We start from the raw sequence: 15,638 nt of genomic DNA on the forward strand, positions 1-15,638 counted from the left end.
TAATTTCCTTTGTAAGCCATGGATTGGCCCTCTTACCCCCTTTGCTTTTGTGCCAGACAGAATGAACAGTTGCTGCAGTTCCCCCATGCGTTCCTTGAATGTTTGCCATTGTATATCCACTGTCACCCCTTTAAGTAACTCTCCTCAATCTATCAAGGCCAACTCACGCCTCATAGTTCCCTTTATTAAGATTCAGCACTCTAGTCTCCGATTTGGAGTATGGTGAGCAGTTTTGGGCCCCGTATCTAAGGAAGGATGTGCTGGCCTTGCAAAGGGTCCAGAGGAGGTTCACAAGAATGATCTCTGGAATGAAGAGCTTGCCGTATGAGGAACGGTTGAGGATTCTGGGTCTGTACTCGTTGGAGTTCAGAAGGATGAGAGGCGATCTTATTGAAACTTACAGGATACTGCGAGGCCTGGATAGAGTGGGCATGGAGAGGATTTTTCCACTTGTAGGAAAAACTAGAAGCAGAGGACACAATCTCAGACTAAAGGGACGATCCTTTAAAACAGGGAAGAGGAGGGATATTTTCAGCCAGAGGATGGTGAATCTGTGGAACTCTTTGCCGCAGAAGGCTGTGGAGGCCAATTCACTGAGTGCCTTTAAGGCAGAGATAGATAGGTTTTCGATTAATAAGGGGATCAGGGGTTATGGGGAGAAGGCAGGAGAATGGGGATGAGAACAATGTCAGCCATGATTGAATGACGGAGCAGACTAGATGGGCTGAGTGGCCTAATTCTGCTCCTTATGTCTTATGGTCTATGGCCCTAATCTCCTCCCCCCCCCCCCCCCCCCCCCCCGCACTCCTTCAGACCCCCATCCCCGATGTTCGACACTTCCCCACCATCTCTCACCTTCAACCTTGAGGACTTGCCCCTCACCTCCTTCCACCTAGTTCAGGGCACAATCCCTGGCAGTGTCAACCTGGGCCCCTGGCAGTGCCCCTTCCAGCCTGGCAGTGACACTGGGCACCCTGTGCCTGGGTGGCACTGTCAGGGTACCATATTGACAATGCCAGGGTATCCGGGCATCAGAGGGAGAGCTAGAGTACCACTCTGCCCTGTTCCCAAATACCCGGGGATCTCCAATGACTTGGGAGACACCCCCCCCCCCCCAACCAGGTGCCATTATGACTGTTCCACATTTCAACCTCTATTAAACGGCTTCCTGGCAAGGTCACCCGGATATGTCCGTTAGGTTACGGGCGCCGGGGGAATTCTGTGAACGCATATTTAAATGAGCCAAATGCCTAATTTGAATATGGTAATCTGGATCACACCCAGTGAGGACAAAATGTCGTACGAGACTCCGATAAATCACATGAGGCGTTCCGAGCCTGGTGTGAATCCTCTTGCAAGATTCAGCAACCTCGTTCCGACACCAAGGTGGGTGCAATGAGGCCGTTAAATCGCTCCCTCTGCTTCTCTCTGGGCAGGATTCTCTGCTTGGGAGACTATCCTCTCCTGCAGAGCTGAATTGCTCCTGATATGTGTTCACACTGGGAGCGCAAAACAGGAAGCAATTCCCAATCCTTCGCCGTGCAAAATTTTGCATGCCGTGGATTGCGAGGGATTCCTGAGGGAATCCCTCACTATCGGGCCAACATTTTGAGCGTGATACAAGGAGCGGGATTCTCTGATCCTGAGGCTAAGTATTGACGCCGTCAGAAACGGCATCACATGGGGCCAGCAGGGCGCTGGAGCAGTTCACGCCGCTCCAGCTGCTGATCCGGCCGTGGAATGGGCGCCAGGGGATGAGCTAATGCGCAGTGGGTCCGGCGCGAATCCGCGCTTGCGCAGTCCCACCGCCGCGATTTCCGCACAAGCGCGGTGTCTCCCTTGTCTGCACCGTCCCCGACCCTGTCTGGAAGCCCCCCCAAAGAGAGACCCCTGTCTGGAAGCCCCCCAGGAGAGCGACCCCTTTCTGGAAGTTCCCCCTCCCACCTATCCCAGAAGAGAGGCCCCTAACTGGAAGCTGGAGAGCAGTCCGGACTAGGCAGTGCAAAAAATGATCTGTTCCCGCCGGCAGCACACCCCCGTCCGTGGGTTTTAATTGAAAATCGCATTGACAAGCAACAGAAGGGAGAATCCCGCCACCGGCTAACGCCACGCTGCCGAAAAACACGCAGCAGGAGGGTGGGAGAAATCTGCCCCACTGCTTTAAAGCTCACCTAAGCAATACAGCTCCTGCCTTAGGCACAGCAAGCAGCACCTGTCACTTCCTGTCTGTCTGTGTCTGTCTGTGTGTGTCTCTCTGTCTGTCTGTGTCTGTCTCTCTGTCTGTCTGTGTCTGTCTCTCTCTGTCTGTCTCTCTGTCTGTCTGTGTGTGTACTCTGTCTGTGTCTGTCTCCCTCTGTCTGTCTCTCTGTCTGTGTCTCTCTGTCTGTGTCTGTCTCTCTGTCTGTCTGTGTCTGTCTCTCTCTGTCTGTCTCTCTGTCTGTGTCTCTCTGTCTGTGTGTGTCTCTCTGTCTGTCTGTGTCTGTCTCTCTGTCTGTCTGTGTCTGTCTCTCTCTGTCTGTCTCTCTGTCTGTCTGTGTGTGTACTCTGTCTGTGTCTGTCTCTCTGTCTGTCTATGTCTGTCTCTCTCTGTCTGTCTCTCTGTCTGTGTCTCTCTGTCTGTGTGTGTCTCTCTGTCTGTCTGTGTCTGTCTCTCTGTCTGTCTGTGTCTGTCTCTCTCTGTCTGTCTCTCTCTGTCTGTGTGTGTACTCTGTCTGTGTCTGTCTCTCTGTCTGTCTGTGTCTGTCTCTCTCTGTCTGTCTCTCTGTCTGTGTCTCTCTGTCTGTCTGTGTGTGTACTCTGTCTGTGTCTGTCTCTCTCTGTCTGTCTCTCTGTCTGTCTGTGTGCATCTCTCTGTCTGTGTCTGTCTCTCTGTCTGTGTCTGTCTCTCTCTGTCTGTCTCTCTGTCTGTGTGTGTCTCTCTGTCTGTCTGTGTGTGTCTCTCTGTCTGTCTGTGTGTGTACTCTGTCTGTCTGTGTCTGTCTCTCTGTCTGTCTGTCTCTGTCTCTGTGTCTGTCTGACTCTCTTCTGGGCGTCATTCTCCGCCGGCGGGAGTCTCCGTTTTGCCGGCGCCCGGGGGTTTCCCGACGGCGTGGGGCTGCCCCACAATGGGAAACCCCATTGACCGGCCGGTGTTACGGAGACTCCCGCCGGCCGGTCGGGGCAGAAATGTGGCGGGGCGGGATGGAGAATTTTGCTCTATCTCTCTCTCTTTCTCTCTCTCTTTCTCCCTTTCTCTCTCCTCCTTAAAGACGCGCCTTGGAAACCAATCTTTTGGATTGAGCTTTAGGATCGCCCAGTCCCGAGTATCTCCACATATGGCTTGAGTTCAGTCTGACCTACCCTCCTGTGAAGAATGTTAGCATTCCAGTTAAAGGCGCTGCCAGCCATTTTGCCCGACGAGTACACAAGCTGTCAGGCGGGACGAGGTGGTGGCGGAGAGGCTGGGGCCGCTGCCTTCTGTCTGAATTAACTGATTGCCTCTGTGTGCCTTATGCTCCCCTCAGATCCGTGCAAAGATGCCAAGTGCCGGGTGAAGGAGACTTGCAAGATTGAGAATGGAGAAGCCAAGTGCGTGCCGCAGTATACTGGCAAATGCTGGGCGTGGGGAGACCCCCATTACCATACCTTCGACAAGCTCAATTTCAACTTCCAGGGGACCTGCACCTACATCATCTCTGAGACCTGCGGTTCCGACCACTCACTGGCCCCCTTCAGGATCGAGGCCAAGAACGACATCCGCGGCAACACCGCGGTCTCCTACGTGAAAATCGTTCACGTCAACGTTTATGGCTACAAGATATCTATCTACAAATCCGAGATCGGAAAAGTCAGGGTGAGGATAACAGAATGTTTATTGTCACAGACTTGCAGTCAGATGCCTCCCCCGCTCCCACATCCCCAGTCAAACCCTACAACAGGATGTGGGTGTTGCTCAACATTTGCCACCAGTCAATAATTGCTCCTCGAGAAGGCGGTGGTGAGACACCTTTTTATCAGCTGCACTCCGTGCGGTGTAGATACGCCACTGGGTTGCGAGGGAGGGAGTTTCAGGATTTTGACTGAGCGACATTGAAGATGTCCAATATATTCCCAGGTCAGGGTGGTGAGTGACTTGGAGGAGAACCTCCAGGTGGTACCTGTCCGGGGAGAGTTTGATGGGGACAGTGTAGAGGGAGCTTTACTCTGTATCTAACCCCGTGCTGTACCTGTCCTGGGAGTGTTTGATGGGGACAGTGTAGAGGGAGCTTTACTCTGTATCCAACCCCGTGCTGTACCTGTCCTGGGAGTGTTTGATGGGGACAGTGTATAGGGAGCTTTACTCTGTATCTAACCCCGTGCTGTACCTGTCCTGGGAGTGTTTGATGGGGACAGTGTAAAGGGAGCTTTACTCTGTACATAACCCCGTGCTGTACCTGTCCTGGGAGTGTTTGATGGGGACAGTGTAGAGGGAGCTTTACTCTGTATCTAACCCCGTACTGTCCCTGTCCTGGGAGTGTTTGATGGGGACAGTGTAGAGGGAGCTTTACTCTGTATCTAACCCCGTGCTGTACCTGTCCTGGGAGTGTTTGATGGGGACAGTGTAGAGGGAGCTTTACTCTGTATCTAACCCCGTGCTGCACCTGTCCTGGGAGTGTTTGATGGGGACAGTGTAGAGGGAGCTTTACTCTGTATCTAACCCCGTGCTGTACCTGTCCTGGGAGTGTTTGGTGGGGACAGTGTAGAGGGAGCTTTACTCTGTATCTAACCCCGTGCTGTCCCTGTCCTGGGAGTGTTGATGGGGACAGTGTAGAGGGAGCTTTACTCTGTATCTAACCCCGTGCTGTACCTGTCCTGGGAGTGTTTGGTGGGGACAGTGTGGAGGGAGCTTTACTCTGTATCTAACCCCGTGCTGTACCTGTCCTGGGAGTGTTTGATGGGGACAGTGTAGAGGGAGCTTTACTCTGTATCTAACCCCGTGCTGTACCTGTCCTGGGAGTGTTTGATGGGGACAGTGTAGAGGGAGCTTTGCTCTGTATCTAACCCCGTGCTGTACCTGTCCTGGGAGTGTTTAATGGGGACAGTGTAGAGGGAGCTTTACTCTGTATCTAACCCCGTGCTGTACCTGTCCTGGGAGTATTTGTTGGGGACAGTGTAGAGGGAGCTTTACTCTGTATCTAACCCCGTGCTGTCCCTGTCCTGGGAGTGTTTGATGGGGACAGTGTAGAGGGAGCTTTACTCTGCATCTAACCACGTGCTGTCCCTGTCCTGGGTGTGTTTGATGGGGACAGTGTAGAGGGAGCTTTACTCTGTATCTAACCCCGTGCTGCACCTGTCCTGGGAGTGTTTGATGGGAACAGTGTAGAGGGAGCTTTACTCTGTATCTAACCCCGTGCTGTACCTGTCCTGGGAGTGTTTGATGGGGACAGTGTAGAGGGAGCTTTACTCTGTATCTAACCCCGTGCTGTACCTGTCCTGGAAGTGTTTAATGGGGACAGTGTAGAGGGAGCTTTACTCTGTATCCAACCCTGTGCTGTACCTGTCCTGGGAGTGTTTGATGGTGACAGTGTAGAGGGAACTTTACTCTGTATCTAACCCCGTGCTGTACCTGTCCTGGGAGTGTTTGATGGGGACAGTGTAGAAGGAGCTTTACTCTGTATCTAACCCCGTGCTGTACCTGTCCTGGGAGTGTTTGATGGGGACAGTGCAGAGGGAGCTTTACTCTGTATCTAACCCCGCGCTGTACCTGTCCTGGGAGTGTTTGATGGGGACAGTGTAGAGGGAGCTTCACTCTGTATCTAACCCCGTGCTGTACCTGTCCTGGGAGTGTTTGATGGGGACAGTGTAGAGGGAGCTTTACTCTGTATCTAACCCCGTGCTGCACCTGTCCTGGGAGTGTTTGATGGGGACAGTGTAGAGGAAGCTTTACTCTGTATCTAACCCCGTGCTGCACCTGTCCTGGGAGTGTTTGATGGGGACAGTGTAGAGGGAGCTTTACTCTGTATCTAACCCCGTGCTGTACCTGTCCTGGGAGTGTTTGATGGGGACAGTGTAGAGGGAGCTTTACTCTGTATCTAACCCCGTGCTGCACCTGTCCTGGGAGTGTTTGATGGGGACAGTGTAGAGGGAGCTTTTCTCTGTATCTAACCCCGTGCTGTACCTGTCCTGGGAGTGTTAATGGGGACAGTGTAGAGAGAGCTTTACTCTGTATCTAACCCCGTGCTGTACCTGTCCTGGGAGTGTTTGATGGGGACAGTGCAGATGGAGCTTTACTCTGTATCTAACCCCGTGCTGTACCTGTCCTGGGAGTGTTTGATGGGGACAGTGCAGAGGGAGCTCTACTCTGTATCTCACTGTCATGTATTTCTATGCTCCTGAGAGACCATTTTGAAAGCTGTCCCCTTCTACCCAGGTTGATGATGTCCGAACGAGTCTCCCAGTGACGTTGGTCGATGGGAAGCTGCGTCTTTTTCAGAGTGGTGCGTACGCTGTTCTCGAGACAGATTTTGGTCTGGTGGTGTTCTACGACTGGAAGTGGTACCTGATCGTTGAGATCCCGAGCAGTTACTTTGGGAACCTCTGTGGTCTGTGTGGAAACTTCAATGGCACAGCGAGCGATGACAAGTTGTTTCCAAATGGCACCAGTGTTTCGTCGGTGGTCCAGTGGGCCGGCAGCTGGAAGGTCAACGACCGGGACCCTTTCTGCTGGGATTATTGCCGTGGTTACTGCCCCACATGCTCTGACAAGCATCAGAATCTGTACAAGAGTGAGACGTACTGTGGCAGGCTGGAGAAACTCTTCAGTGGCTGCCACGAAAAGGTTGACCACAAACCCTTCTTCGACAGCTGTGTGTATGATGTCTGCCTGAATCAAGGGAGGAAGAGCATGCTGTGTCAGGCCCTGGCAGCGTATGCCACAGAGTGTCAGAGGGAGGGAATCACTGTGACAGACTGGCGAAAGTTGGCATCCTGCCGTAAGTGCCAATTGTGGATCCCAAGGTTGTGTGCCTGAACGCGCGAAACATTCAAAATAAAATGGATAATTAGTTGTGCAGATAGATGTGAATGGTTATGATATTGTTGGGATTACGGAGACATGGCTCCAAGGTGACCAAGGGTGGGAACAAAACACTGAGGGCTATTCGGTTTACAGGAAGGACAGACAGAAAGGACAAGGTGATGGAGTTGCATTGTTGATTAAGGATGATATTGATACAATATTGAGGGAAGATATTAGCACAGATGATGTGGAACCTGTCTGGGTCTACTTAGGAAACATCAAAAGGCAAAAAGCATTCGTAGGGATGGTACACAGACCACCAAACTGCAGTGGTAATGTTGGGAATAGCATTAGACAGAAAATCAGAGATGCATGCGACAAAGGAACATCTGTGATTGGGTGACTTTAATCTGCATATAGATTGGATGACTCAAATTAGCCACAGTGCGATAGAGGAGAAATTTCTGGAGTGCATACGGGATGGTTTTCTGGACCAGTATGTTGAGGAACCAACAAGGGAACAGGACATTTTGGACTGAGTGTTGTGCAATGAGAAAGGATTAGTTGGCAATCTAGTTGTGAGAGAACCCTTGGGGATGAGTGACCATAATATGGTAGAATTCTTTATCAAGGTGAGTAGTGAGGTAATTGATTCTGACACCAAAGTCCTGGAACTCAATAAAAGTAACTGTAATGGTATGAGGCATGAGGTGGCTATGATGGACTGGGAAACATTACTGAAATGAGGGACAGTGGACAGGAAATGGCAGGCATTCAAGGAACGAATAGGTGAACTCCAAAAGTTGCTTATTCCTATTTGGCGCAAGAGTAGAAAGGGAAAGGATGACACAGTGGTTAGCATTGCTGCCCACGGCACCGAGGACTCGGGTTTGATCCCAGCCCCGGGTCACTGTCTGTGTGAAGTTGCACATTCTCCCCGTGTCTGCATGGGTTTCACCCACACAACCCAAAGATGGGCAGGTTAGGTGAATTGGCCATGCTAAATTGCCCCTTAATTGGAAAAAGAAAAATAATTGGGTATTCTAAATTTATTTTAAAAAAATAAAAAGGGAACTGTGGCCAAACCATGGCTTACAAGGGAAATTAGAGATAGTATTAGATTCAATGCGGAGGCATACAAATCAACTAGAAAAAGCAATAGACCTAAGGATTGGGAACAGTTTAAAATTCAGCGAAGGTAGAACAAGAGATTGACTAAGAAGGGGAAAATACAATTTGAAAGTAACCTAGCTTGGAAAATAAAAACTGACTATAAAAGTTTCTATTCGGTATGTAAAGAGAAAAATATTTTATAAAAATTAACGTAGGCCCCTTACAGCCAGAAACGGGGAAATTCATAACTGGAAACAAAGAATTGGCCGAGGAACTAAATTCATGCTTTGTTTCTGTCTTCACGAAGGAAGGCATGAATAATGTACCAGAAGTCCTGAGAAGCACACGTTTTAATGAGGAGTTGAAGGAAATTAGTATTGGTAAAGAAATGGTTTGGGGGAAATTAATGGGATTGAAGGCGGACAAATCTCCAGGGCCTGATGATCTTCATCCCAGAGTATTTAAGGAAGTAGCCCTAGAAATAGTAGATCCATTGGTGGTCATTTTCCAAAATTCTTTGGACTCTGGAATGGTTCCTCCAGATTGGAGGGTAACGAATGTAACCCCACCATTCAAAAAGTGAGGTAGAGAGAAAACAGGGAACTATAGATCAATGAGCTTAACGTCGGTTGTAGGGAAGTTGCTGGAGTCCATTATAAAGGATTTCATAGCTCAGACTTTGGAAAGCAGCGGTGTAATCAGACAAAGTCAGCATGGATTTACCAAAGGGAAATTATGCTCGACAAATCTACTAGAATTCTTTGAAGATGTAACTAGTAGAGTTGACCAGGGCGACCCGGTGGGTGTGGTTTATTTAGACTTTCAGAAGGCTTTCAACAAGGTCTCACATAACAGATTAATATATAAAGTTAAAACTCATGAGATTGCGGGTAGTGTCTTCAGATGGATAGAAAGCTGACTAGCAGACGGGAAGCAAAAAGTTGGAATAGATGGGTCTTTTTTCTGATTGGCAGGCAGTGACTAGTTGGGATCTGCGCTAGGACCCCAACTGTTCACATTATATCCTAATGATCTGGATGAGAGAACTAAATGTATTATCTCCAAATTTGCAGATAATACAAAATTGGGTGAGAGGGTGAGCTGTGAGGAGGATGCAGAGATGCTTCAGCAAGATTTGAACAGGCTGAGAGAGTGGACACATGCATGGCAGATGCAGTATAATGTGGATAAATGTGAGGTTATCTGCTTCTGTAGCAAAACTAGGACGGCAGATTATTATTTGAATGTAAATTGAGAGAGGTGGACACTCAGCAAGACTTTGGTGTCCTTGTGCATCAGTTGCTGAAAATAAGCATGCACGTACAGCAGGCAGTAAAGGAGGCAAATTATATGTTGCCTTCATAGCAAGAGGATTTGAGTATCGGAAAGAGATGTTTTTCTGCAATTGTATAGGGCATTGGTGAGGCCACAGCTGGAGTATTGTGTGCAGTTTTGGTGTTGTTAACTGAGGAAGGATGTTCTTACTATGGAGGGAGTGCAGCGAAGGTTTACCAGGCTGATTATATTCATTGGAGTTTAGAAGAGTGAGAGGGGATCTCATAGAAACATACAAATTGCGAACAGGATGAGACAGGGTAGATTCAGAAAGAATGTTCCCGATGGTGGGGGAATCCAATACTAGGGGTCATAGTTTGAGGGTAAGAGGTAAACCTTTTACAACTGAGGAGAGGAGAAATTTCTTCACGCAGAGTGGTGAATCTGTGGAATTCAGTACGACAGAAAGTAGTTGAGGCCAAAACATTGTGCAAATTCAAGAAGGAATTAGATATTGCTTTTGGGGCCAATGGGATCAAGGGATATGGGCGGGAAGGCGCGATCAGGGTATTGAACTTCATGAGCAGCCATGATCATAATGAATGGTGAAGCAGGCTCGACGGGCCAAATGACCTCCTCAGGCTTCTACTTTCTATGATTATAACCCGTACCCCAGTGAGAGTCAGTGTGTGTGGAACCCGTATCCCAGTGAGAGTCAGTGTGTGTGGAGCCCGTACCCCAGTGAGAGACAGTGTGTGGAACCCGTATCCAAGTGAGAGTCAGTGTGTGTGAAACCCGTACCCCAGTGAGAGTCAGTGTGTGTGGAACCTGTACCCCAGTGAGAGTCAGTGTGTGTGGAACCTGTACCCCAGTGAGAGTCAGTGTGTGTGGAACCCGTACCCCAGTGAGAGTCAGTGCGTGGAACCCGTACCGCAGTGAGAGTCAGTGTGTGGAACCCATACCCCAGTGAGAGTCAGTGTGTGGAACCCGTTCCCCAGTGAGTCAGTGTGTGGAACCCGTACCCCAGTGAGAGACAGTGTGCGGAACCCGTATCCCAGTGAGAGTCAGTGTGTGGAACCCGTACCCCAGTGAGAGTCAGTGTGTGGAACCCGTTCCCCAGTGAGAGTCAGTGTGTGGAACCCGTACCCCAGTGAGAGTCAGTGTGTGTGGAACCCGTTCCCCAGTGAGAGTCAGTGTGTGGAACCCGTACCCCAGTGAGAGTCAGTGTGTGTGGAACCCGTTCCCCAGTGAGAGTCAGTGCGTGGAACCCGTACCGCAGTGAGAGACAGTGTGCGGAACCCGTATCCCAGTGAGAGTCAGTGTGTGGAACCCGTACCCCAGTGAGAGTCAGTGTGTGGAACCCGTACCCCAGTGAGAGTCAGTGTGTGTGGAACCCGTTCCCCAGTGAGGGTCAGTGTGTGTGGAACCCGTACCCCAGTGAGAGTCAGTGTGTGTGGAACCCGTACCCCAGTGAGAGTCAGTGTGTGTGGAACCCAGACCCCAGTGAGAGTCAGTGTGTGTGGAACCCGTACCCCAGTGAGAGTCAGTGTGTGTGGAACCCGTTCCCCAGTGAGAGTCAGTGTGTGGAACCCGTACCCCAGTGAGAGTCAGTGTGTGTGGAACCCGTACCCCAGTGAGAGTCAGTGTGTGTGGAACCCGTACCCCAGTGAGAGTCAGTGTGTGTGGAGACTGATGGTTTATTGGGCGCTAAGTGAGAGAGGATGTGAATGATGTTCAGTTGAGACAGAAGGTCATGCAGATAGATATTGGATGGGGCAACATGATGACTTTCAAAGCCAGCTAGTGATTTTCTGGGTGAATGGCTTGCGTATTATTGCTCTCTCAACGTGTCCTCGTTCTCAACGTGTATTTTCTCATTTTGCAGCCTACGAGTGTCCCGCAAACAGTCACTACAGTGCCTGCGGCACAGCCTGTCCCCCTACCTGCGACGACCCCAAGGGAGTGAGAAGCTGCCCGCAGCGCTGTGTGGAGAGCTGCGAATGCGACGCAGGGCATGTGCTCCTCGACAGCAAGTGCGCGCCCTCCTCTGCATGTGGCTGCAGCTACCAGGGGATCCATTACAAGCCCGAGGAAAGATTCTGGGCTGACAACAAGTGTCACGTCCAGTGCTTCTGCGACCCCGCCCTAAGAATGGTGGTGTGCGAGGAGAGGCGCTGCAAGTCCAGCGAAGTGTGTGCCACTGTCGATGGGGTCCGGGGCTGCTTCCCGGCCAGTTACTCCACCTGCTCCGGATCTGGAGATCCTCACTACAAAACCTTTGATGGCACCAGGTACAATTTCATGGGCACTTGCGTCTACAAACTGTCAGGCCTGTGCTCCAAGGCATCGGACCTCACCCCATTTGAGGTGCAGGTTCAGAACAATCACCGAGGCAGCAAGGCCGTCTCGTACACCAAAAAAGTGACTGTCCAGGTCTACGGGGTCACCATCGTTCTCAGTGTGACTGAACCGCACAGAGTGATGGTGAGTGTCTCTTCATTTCTCAACTTGCATATCAGCCACTGCCCCTTCCGCAAGCCCCAACAAACTATTCAGAACAAACGAGGGGTGCAGTCAACTCAAATTGATATCAAGAAGCAGAATTGGTGAGGTTGATTATTAGCACTCCGTCCCTCAATCTCAGCATCCCCCATATCCTTAATTTCACCATTCCCCACACCCCTGAATCTCACCGTCTTCCCATATCTCTCAATCTCACCATACCTCCCATAATATCCCTCAATCTCACCTTCCCCCAACATCCCTCAATCTCACCATCCCCCCATATCCCTCAATCTTATCATTCTTCCCATATCCCTCAATCTCACCATTCTTCCCATATCCCTCAATCCCACCATCTCCCCATATCCCTCAATCTCATCCTCTCCCCATATCTCTCAAACTTGCCATTCTTCCCTTATTCCTCAAACTCACCAGCCCCCCCCCCACATACCTCAATCTCACCATCCCCCCATATACTCAACCTCACCATCCCTCCACGTCCCTCAATCTCACCCTCTCCCCATATCCCTCAATCTCACCCTCTCACCACATCCCTCAATCTCACCATTCTTCCCTTATCCCTCAATCTCACCCTCTCCCCATATCCCTAAATTTCACCATCCCCCCCCACATACATCAATCTCACCATCCCCCCCATATCCTCAACCTCACCATCCCCCCATGTCCCTCAATCTCACCATCCCCCCATGTCCCTCAATCTCACCATTCCCCCTTATCGCTTGATCACACCATCCTGCCCATATCCCTCAGCCTCACCATCCCCCCATATCCCTCAATCTCACCTTCCCCCAACATAGCTCAATCTCACTATCCTCCCCATATCCCTCAATGTCACCCTCTCTCCATATCTTCAATAAAACAAAGAAAATTACAGCACGGGAACAGGCCCTTCAGCCCTCCAAGCCTGCACCGGCCATGCTTCCCGTCTAAAGTAAAACCCCTACCCTTCCGGGGACCATATCCCTCTATTCCCAACCTATTCACGTATCTGTCAAGATGCTCCTTAATGTATCTGCTTCCACTAGCCCCCCCCCCGGCAACGAGTTCCAGGCTCCCACCACCCTCTGTGTAAATAACTTGCCTCCTACATCTCCTTTAAACTTTGCCCCTCTCACCTTAAACCTATGCCTCCTAGAATTTGACTCTTCCACCCTGGCAAAAAGCTTCTGACTGTCCACTCTGTCCATTCCCGTCATTATCACGTAGATTTCTAGCTTTTTAAAATAAATTTAGAGTACCCAATTATTTGTTTCCAATTAAGGGGCAATTTAGCATGGCCAATCCGCCTAACCTGCACATCTTTGGGTTAGGGGGATGAAACCCACGCAGACACGGGAAGAATGTGCAAACTCCACACAGACAATGACCTGGGGCTGGGATTGAACCCGGATCCTCGGCGCCGTAGGCAGCAGTGCTAACCACTACACCACCGTGCCGCCAAGTATACCTCTATCAGGTCACCCCTCAACCTCCGTTGTTCCAGTGAGAACAAACCAAGTTTATCCAACCTCTCCTCATAGCTAATGCCCTCCATACCAGGCAAAGTCCTGGTAAATATTTTCGGCACCCTCTCCAAAGCCTCCACATCCTTCTGGTAGTGTGGTGACCAGAATTAAACACTATATTCCATTTGAGGCCTAACTAAGGTTCTATACAGCTGCAACATGACTTGTCAATTTTTAAACTCAATGCCCCGGCTGATGAAGACAAGCATGCCGTATGCCTTCTCCATCTGCGTTGCCACTTTCAATGACCTGTGTACCTGTACACCCAGATCCCTCTGCCTATCAATACTATAAGGGTTCGGCCATTTACTGTATACTTCCCATCTGTATTAAACCTTCCAAAATGCATTACCTCACATTTGTCCGGGTTAAACACCATCTGCCATCTCTGTGCCCAAGTCTCCAACCGATCTATATCCTGCTGTAACCTCTGACGGTTCTCATTGCTATCCGCAATTCCACCAACCTTTGTGTCGTCCGCAAACTTACTGATCAAACCAGTTATATTTTCCTCCAAATTATTTATATATATTGCAAATAGCTAAGGTCCCAGCACTGATCCCTGAAGAAAGCCACTAGTCACGGCCCTCTTCAGAAAAGCACCCTTCCACTGGTACCGTCTGCCTTCTATGACCGAGTTCTGTATCCACCTTGCCAGCTCACCTATGATCCCGTGCAACTTCACCTTCTGTGCCAGTCTGCCATGACGGACCTTGTCAAAAGTCTTACTAAAGTCCATGTAGACAACATCCACTGCCCTACCCTCATCAATCATCTTCATCACTTCCTCAAAAAACTCGATCATGTAAGTGTGACACGATCTTCCATTCACAAAACCATGTTGCCTCTCGCTAATACGTCCACTTATTTCTAAGTGGGAGTAAATCCTGTCTCATGAATCCTCTCCAATAATTTCCCAACCACTGACTTAAGGCTCACTGGCCTGTAATTACCTGGATTATCCTTGCTACCCTTCTTAAACAAAGGAACAACATTGACTATTCTCCAATCCTCTGGGTCCTCCCTTGTAGCCAGTGAGAATACAAAGATTTCTCTCAAGGCCCCAGGAATTTCCTCCCTTGCCTCTCTCAGAATTCTGGGGTATATCCCATTAGGCCCTAGGGACTTGCCTACCTTAATGTTTTTCAAGACCCCCAACACCTCTTCCTTTTTGATCTCAACATGATCTAAACCATCTACACACCCTTCCCCAGTCTCGTCATCCACCATGTCCTTCGCTTTGATGAATATGGATGCAAAGTACTCATTTAATACCGTGCCATTTCCTCTGGTTCCACGCATACATTCCCTCCCCTGTCCTTGAGTGGGTCAACTCTCTCCCTGCCTACCCTCTTGCTCAATAAATATGTATAAAGAGCCTTGGGATTTTCCTTAATCCTGCTGGCCAATGACTTTTCGTGACGCCTTTTAGCCCTCCTGACTCCTTGCTTAAATTTCTTTCTACTTTCCTTGTATTCCACATTTGCTTTGTGTTCACAGCCTCCTAGCCTTGACAAATGCTTCCTTTTTCTTTTTGACTAGACTCACAATATCTCTCGGTATCCAAGGTTCCTGAAACTTCCCATACCTATCCTTCATCCTTACAGGAATGTGCCAGTCCTGAATTTCTAACAACTTACACTTGAAAGCCTCCCACATGCCAGATGTTGATTTTCCCTCAAACCCTAATCTACATTCTTCAGTTCCTGCCCATATCATTGTAATTAACCTTCCCCCAATTTAGCACCTTCACCTGAGGTCTACCTTTATCCATCAGTGCATTTGTTTCAATGCAAGAAGTGTAACAGGTAAAGCAGGTGCATTTAGAGCTTGGATTAGTACTTCATAGAATTTACAATGCAGAAGGAGGCCATTCGGCCCATCGAGTCTGCACCGGCTCTTGGAAAGAGCACCCCACCCAAGGTCCACACCTCCACCCTATCCACCTAACCCAGCAACCCCACCCAACACTAAGGGCAATTTTGGACACTAAGGGCAATTTATCATGGCCAATCCACCTAACCTGCATATCTTTGGACTGTGGGAGGAAACCGGAGCACCCGGAGGAAACCCACGCACACACGGGGAGGATGTGCAGACTCCACACAGACAGTGACCCAAGCCGGAATCGAACATGGGACCCTGGAGCTGTGAAGCAATTGTGCTAACCACCATGCTACCATGCTACCGTACTTGGAATTATGATGTTGTTGCCATTACAGAGACTTGGTTCAGGGAAGGACAGG

General features: G+C 49.8%; 1 protein-coding gene across 1 annotated transcript in view; it reads left to right on the forward strand.

The window, feature by feature from the left end:
* The window catches only part of fcgbp (Fc gamma binding protein), a 317,136-nt gene that overhangs the window by 267,297 nt on the left and 34,201 nt on the right, over nt 1-15,638 (forward strand). The window contains exons 12-14 of the mRNA XM_072468845.1: nt 3,504-3,832; nt 6,389-6,950; nt 11,250-11,848. Coding sequence (XP_072324946.1) covers nt 3,504-3,832; nt 6,389-6,950; nt 11,250-11,848 — 1,490 coding nt within the window. The remainder of the gene's footprint in view (nt 1-3,503; nt 3,833-6,388; nt 6,951-11,249; nt 11,849-15,638) is intronic.

The sequence above is a fragment of the Scyliorhinus torazame genome, chromosome 12 (genome assembly GCF_047496885.1).
Source record: "Scyliorhinus torazame isolate Kashiwa2021f chromosome 12, sScyTor2.1, whole genome shotgun sequence".
In the NCBI taxonomy this organism is placed as follows: domain Eukaryota; kingdom Metazoa; phylum Chordata; class Chondrichthyes; order Carcharhiniformes; family Scyliorhinidae; genus Scyliorhinus; species Scyliorhinus torazame.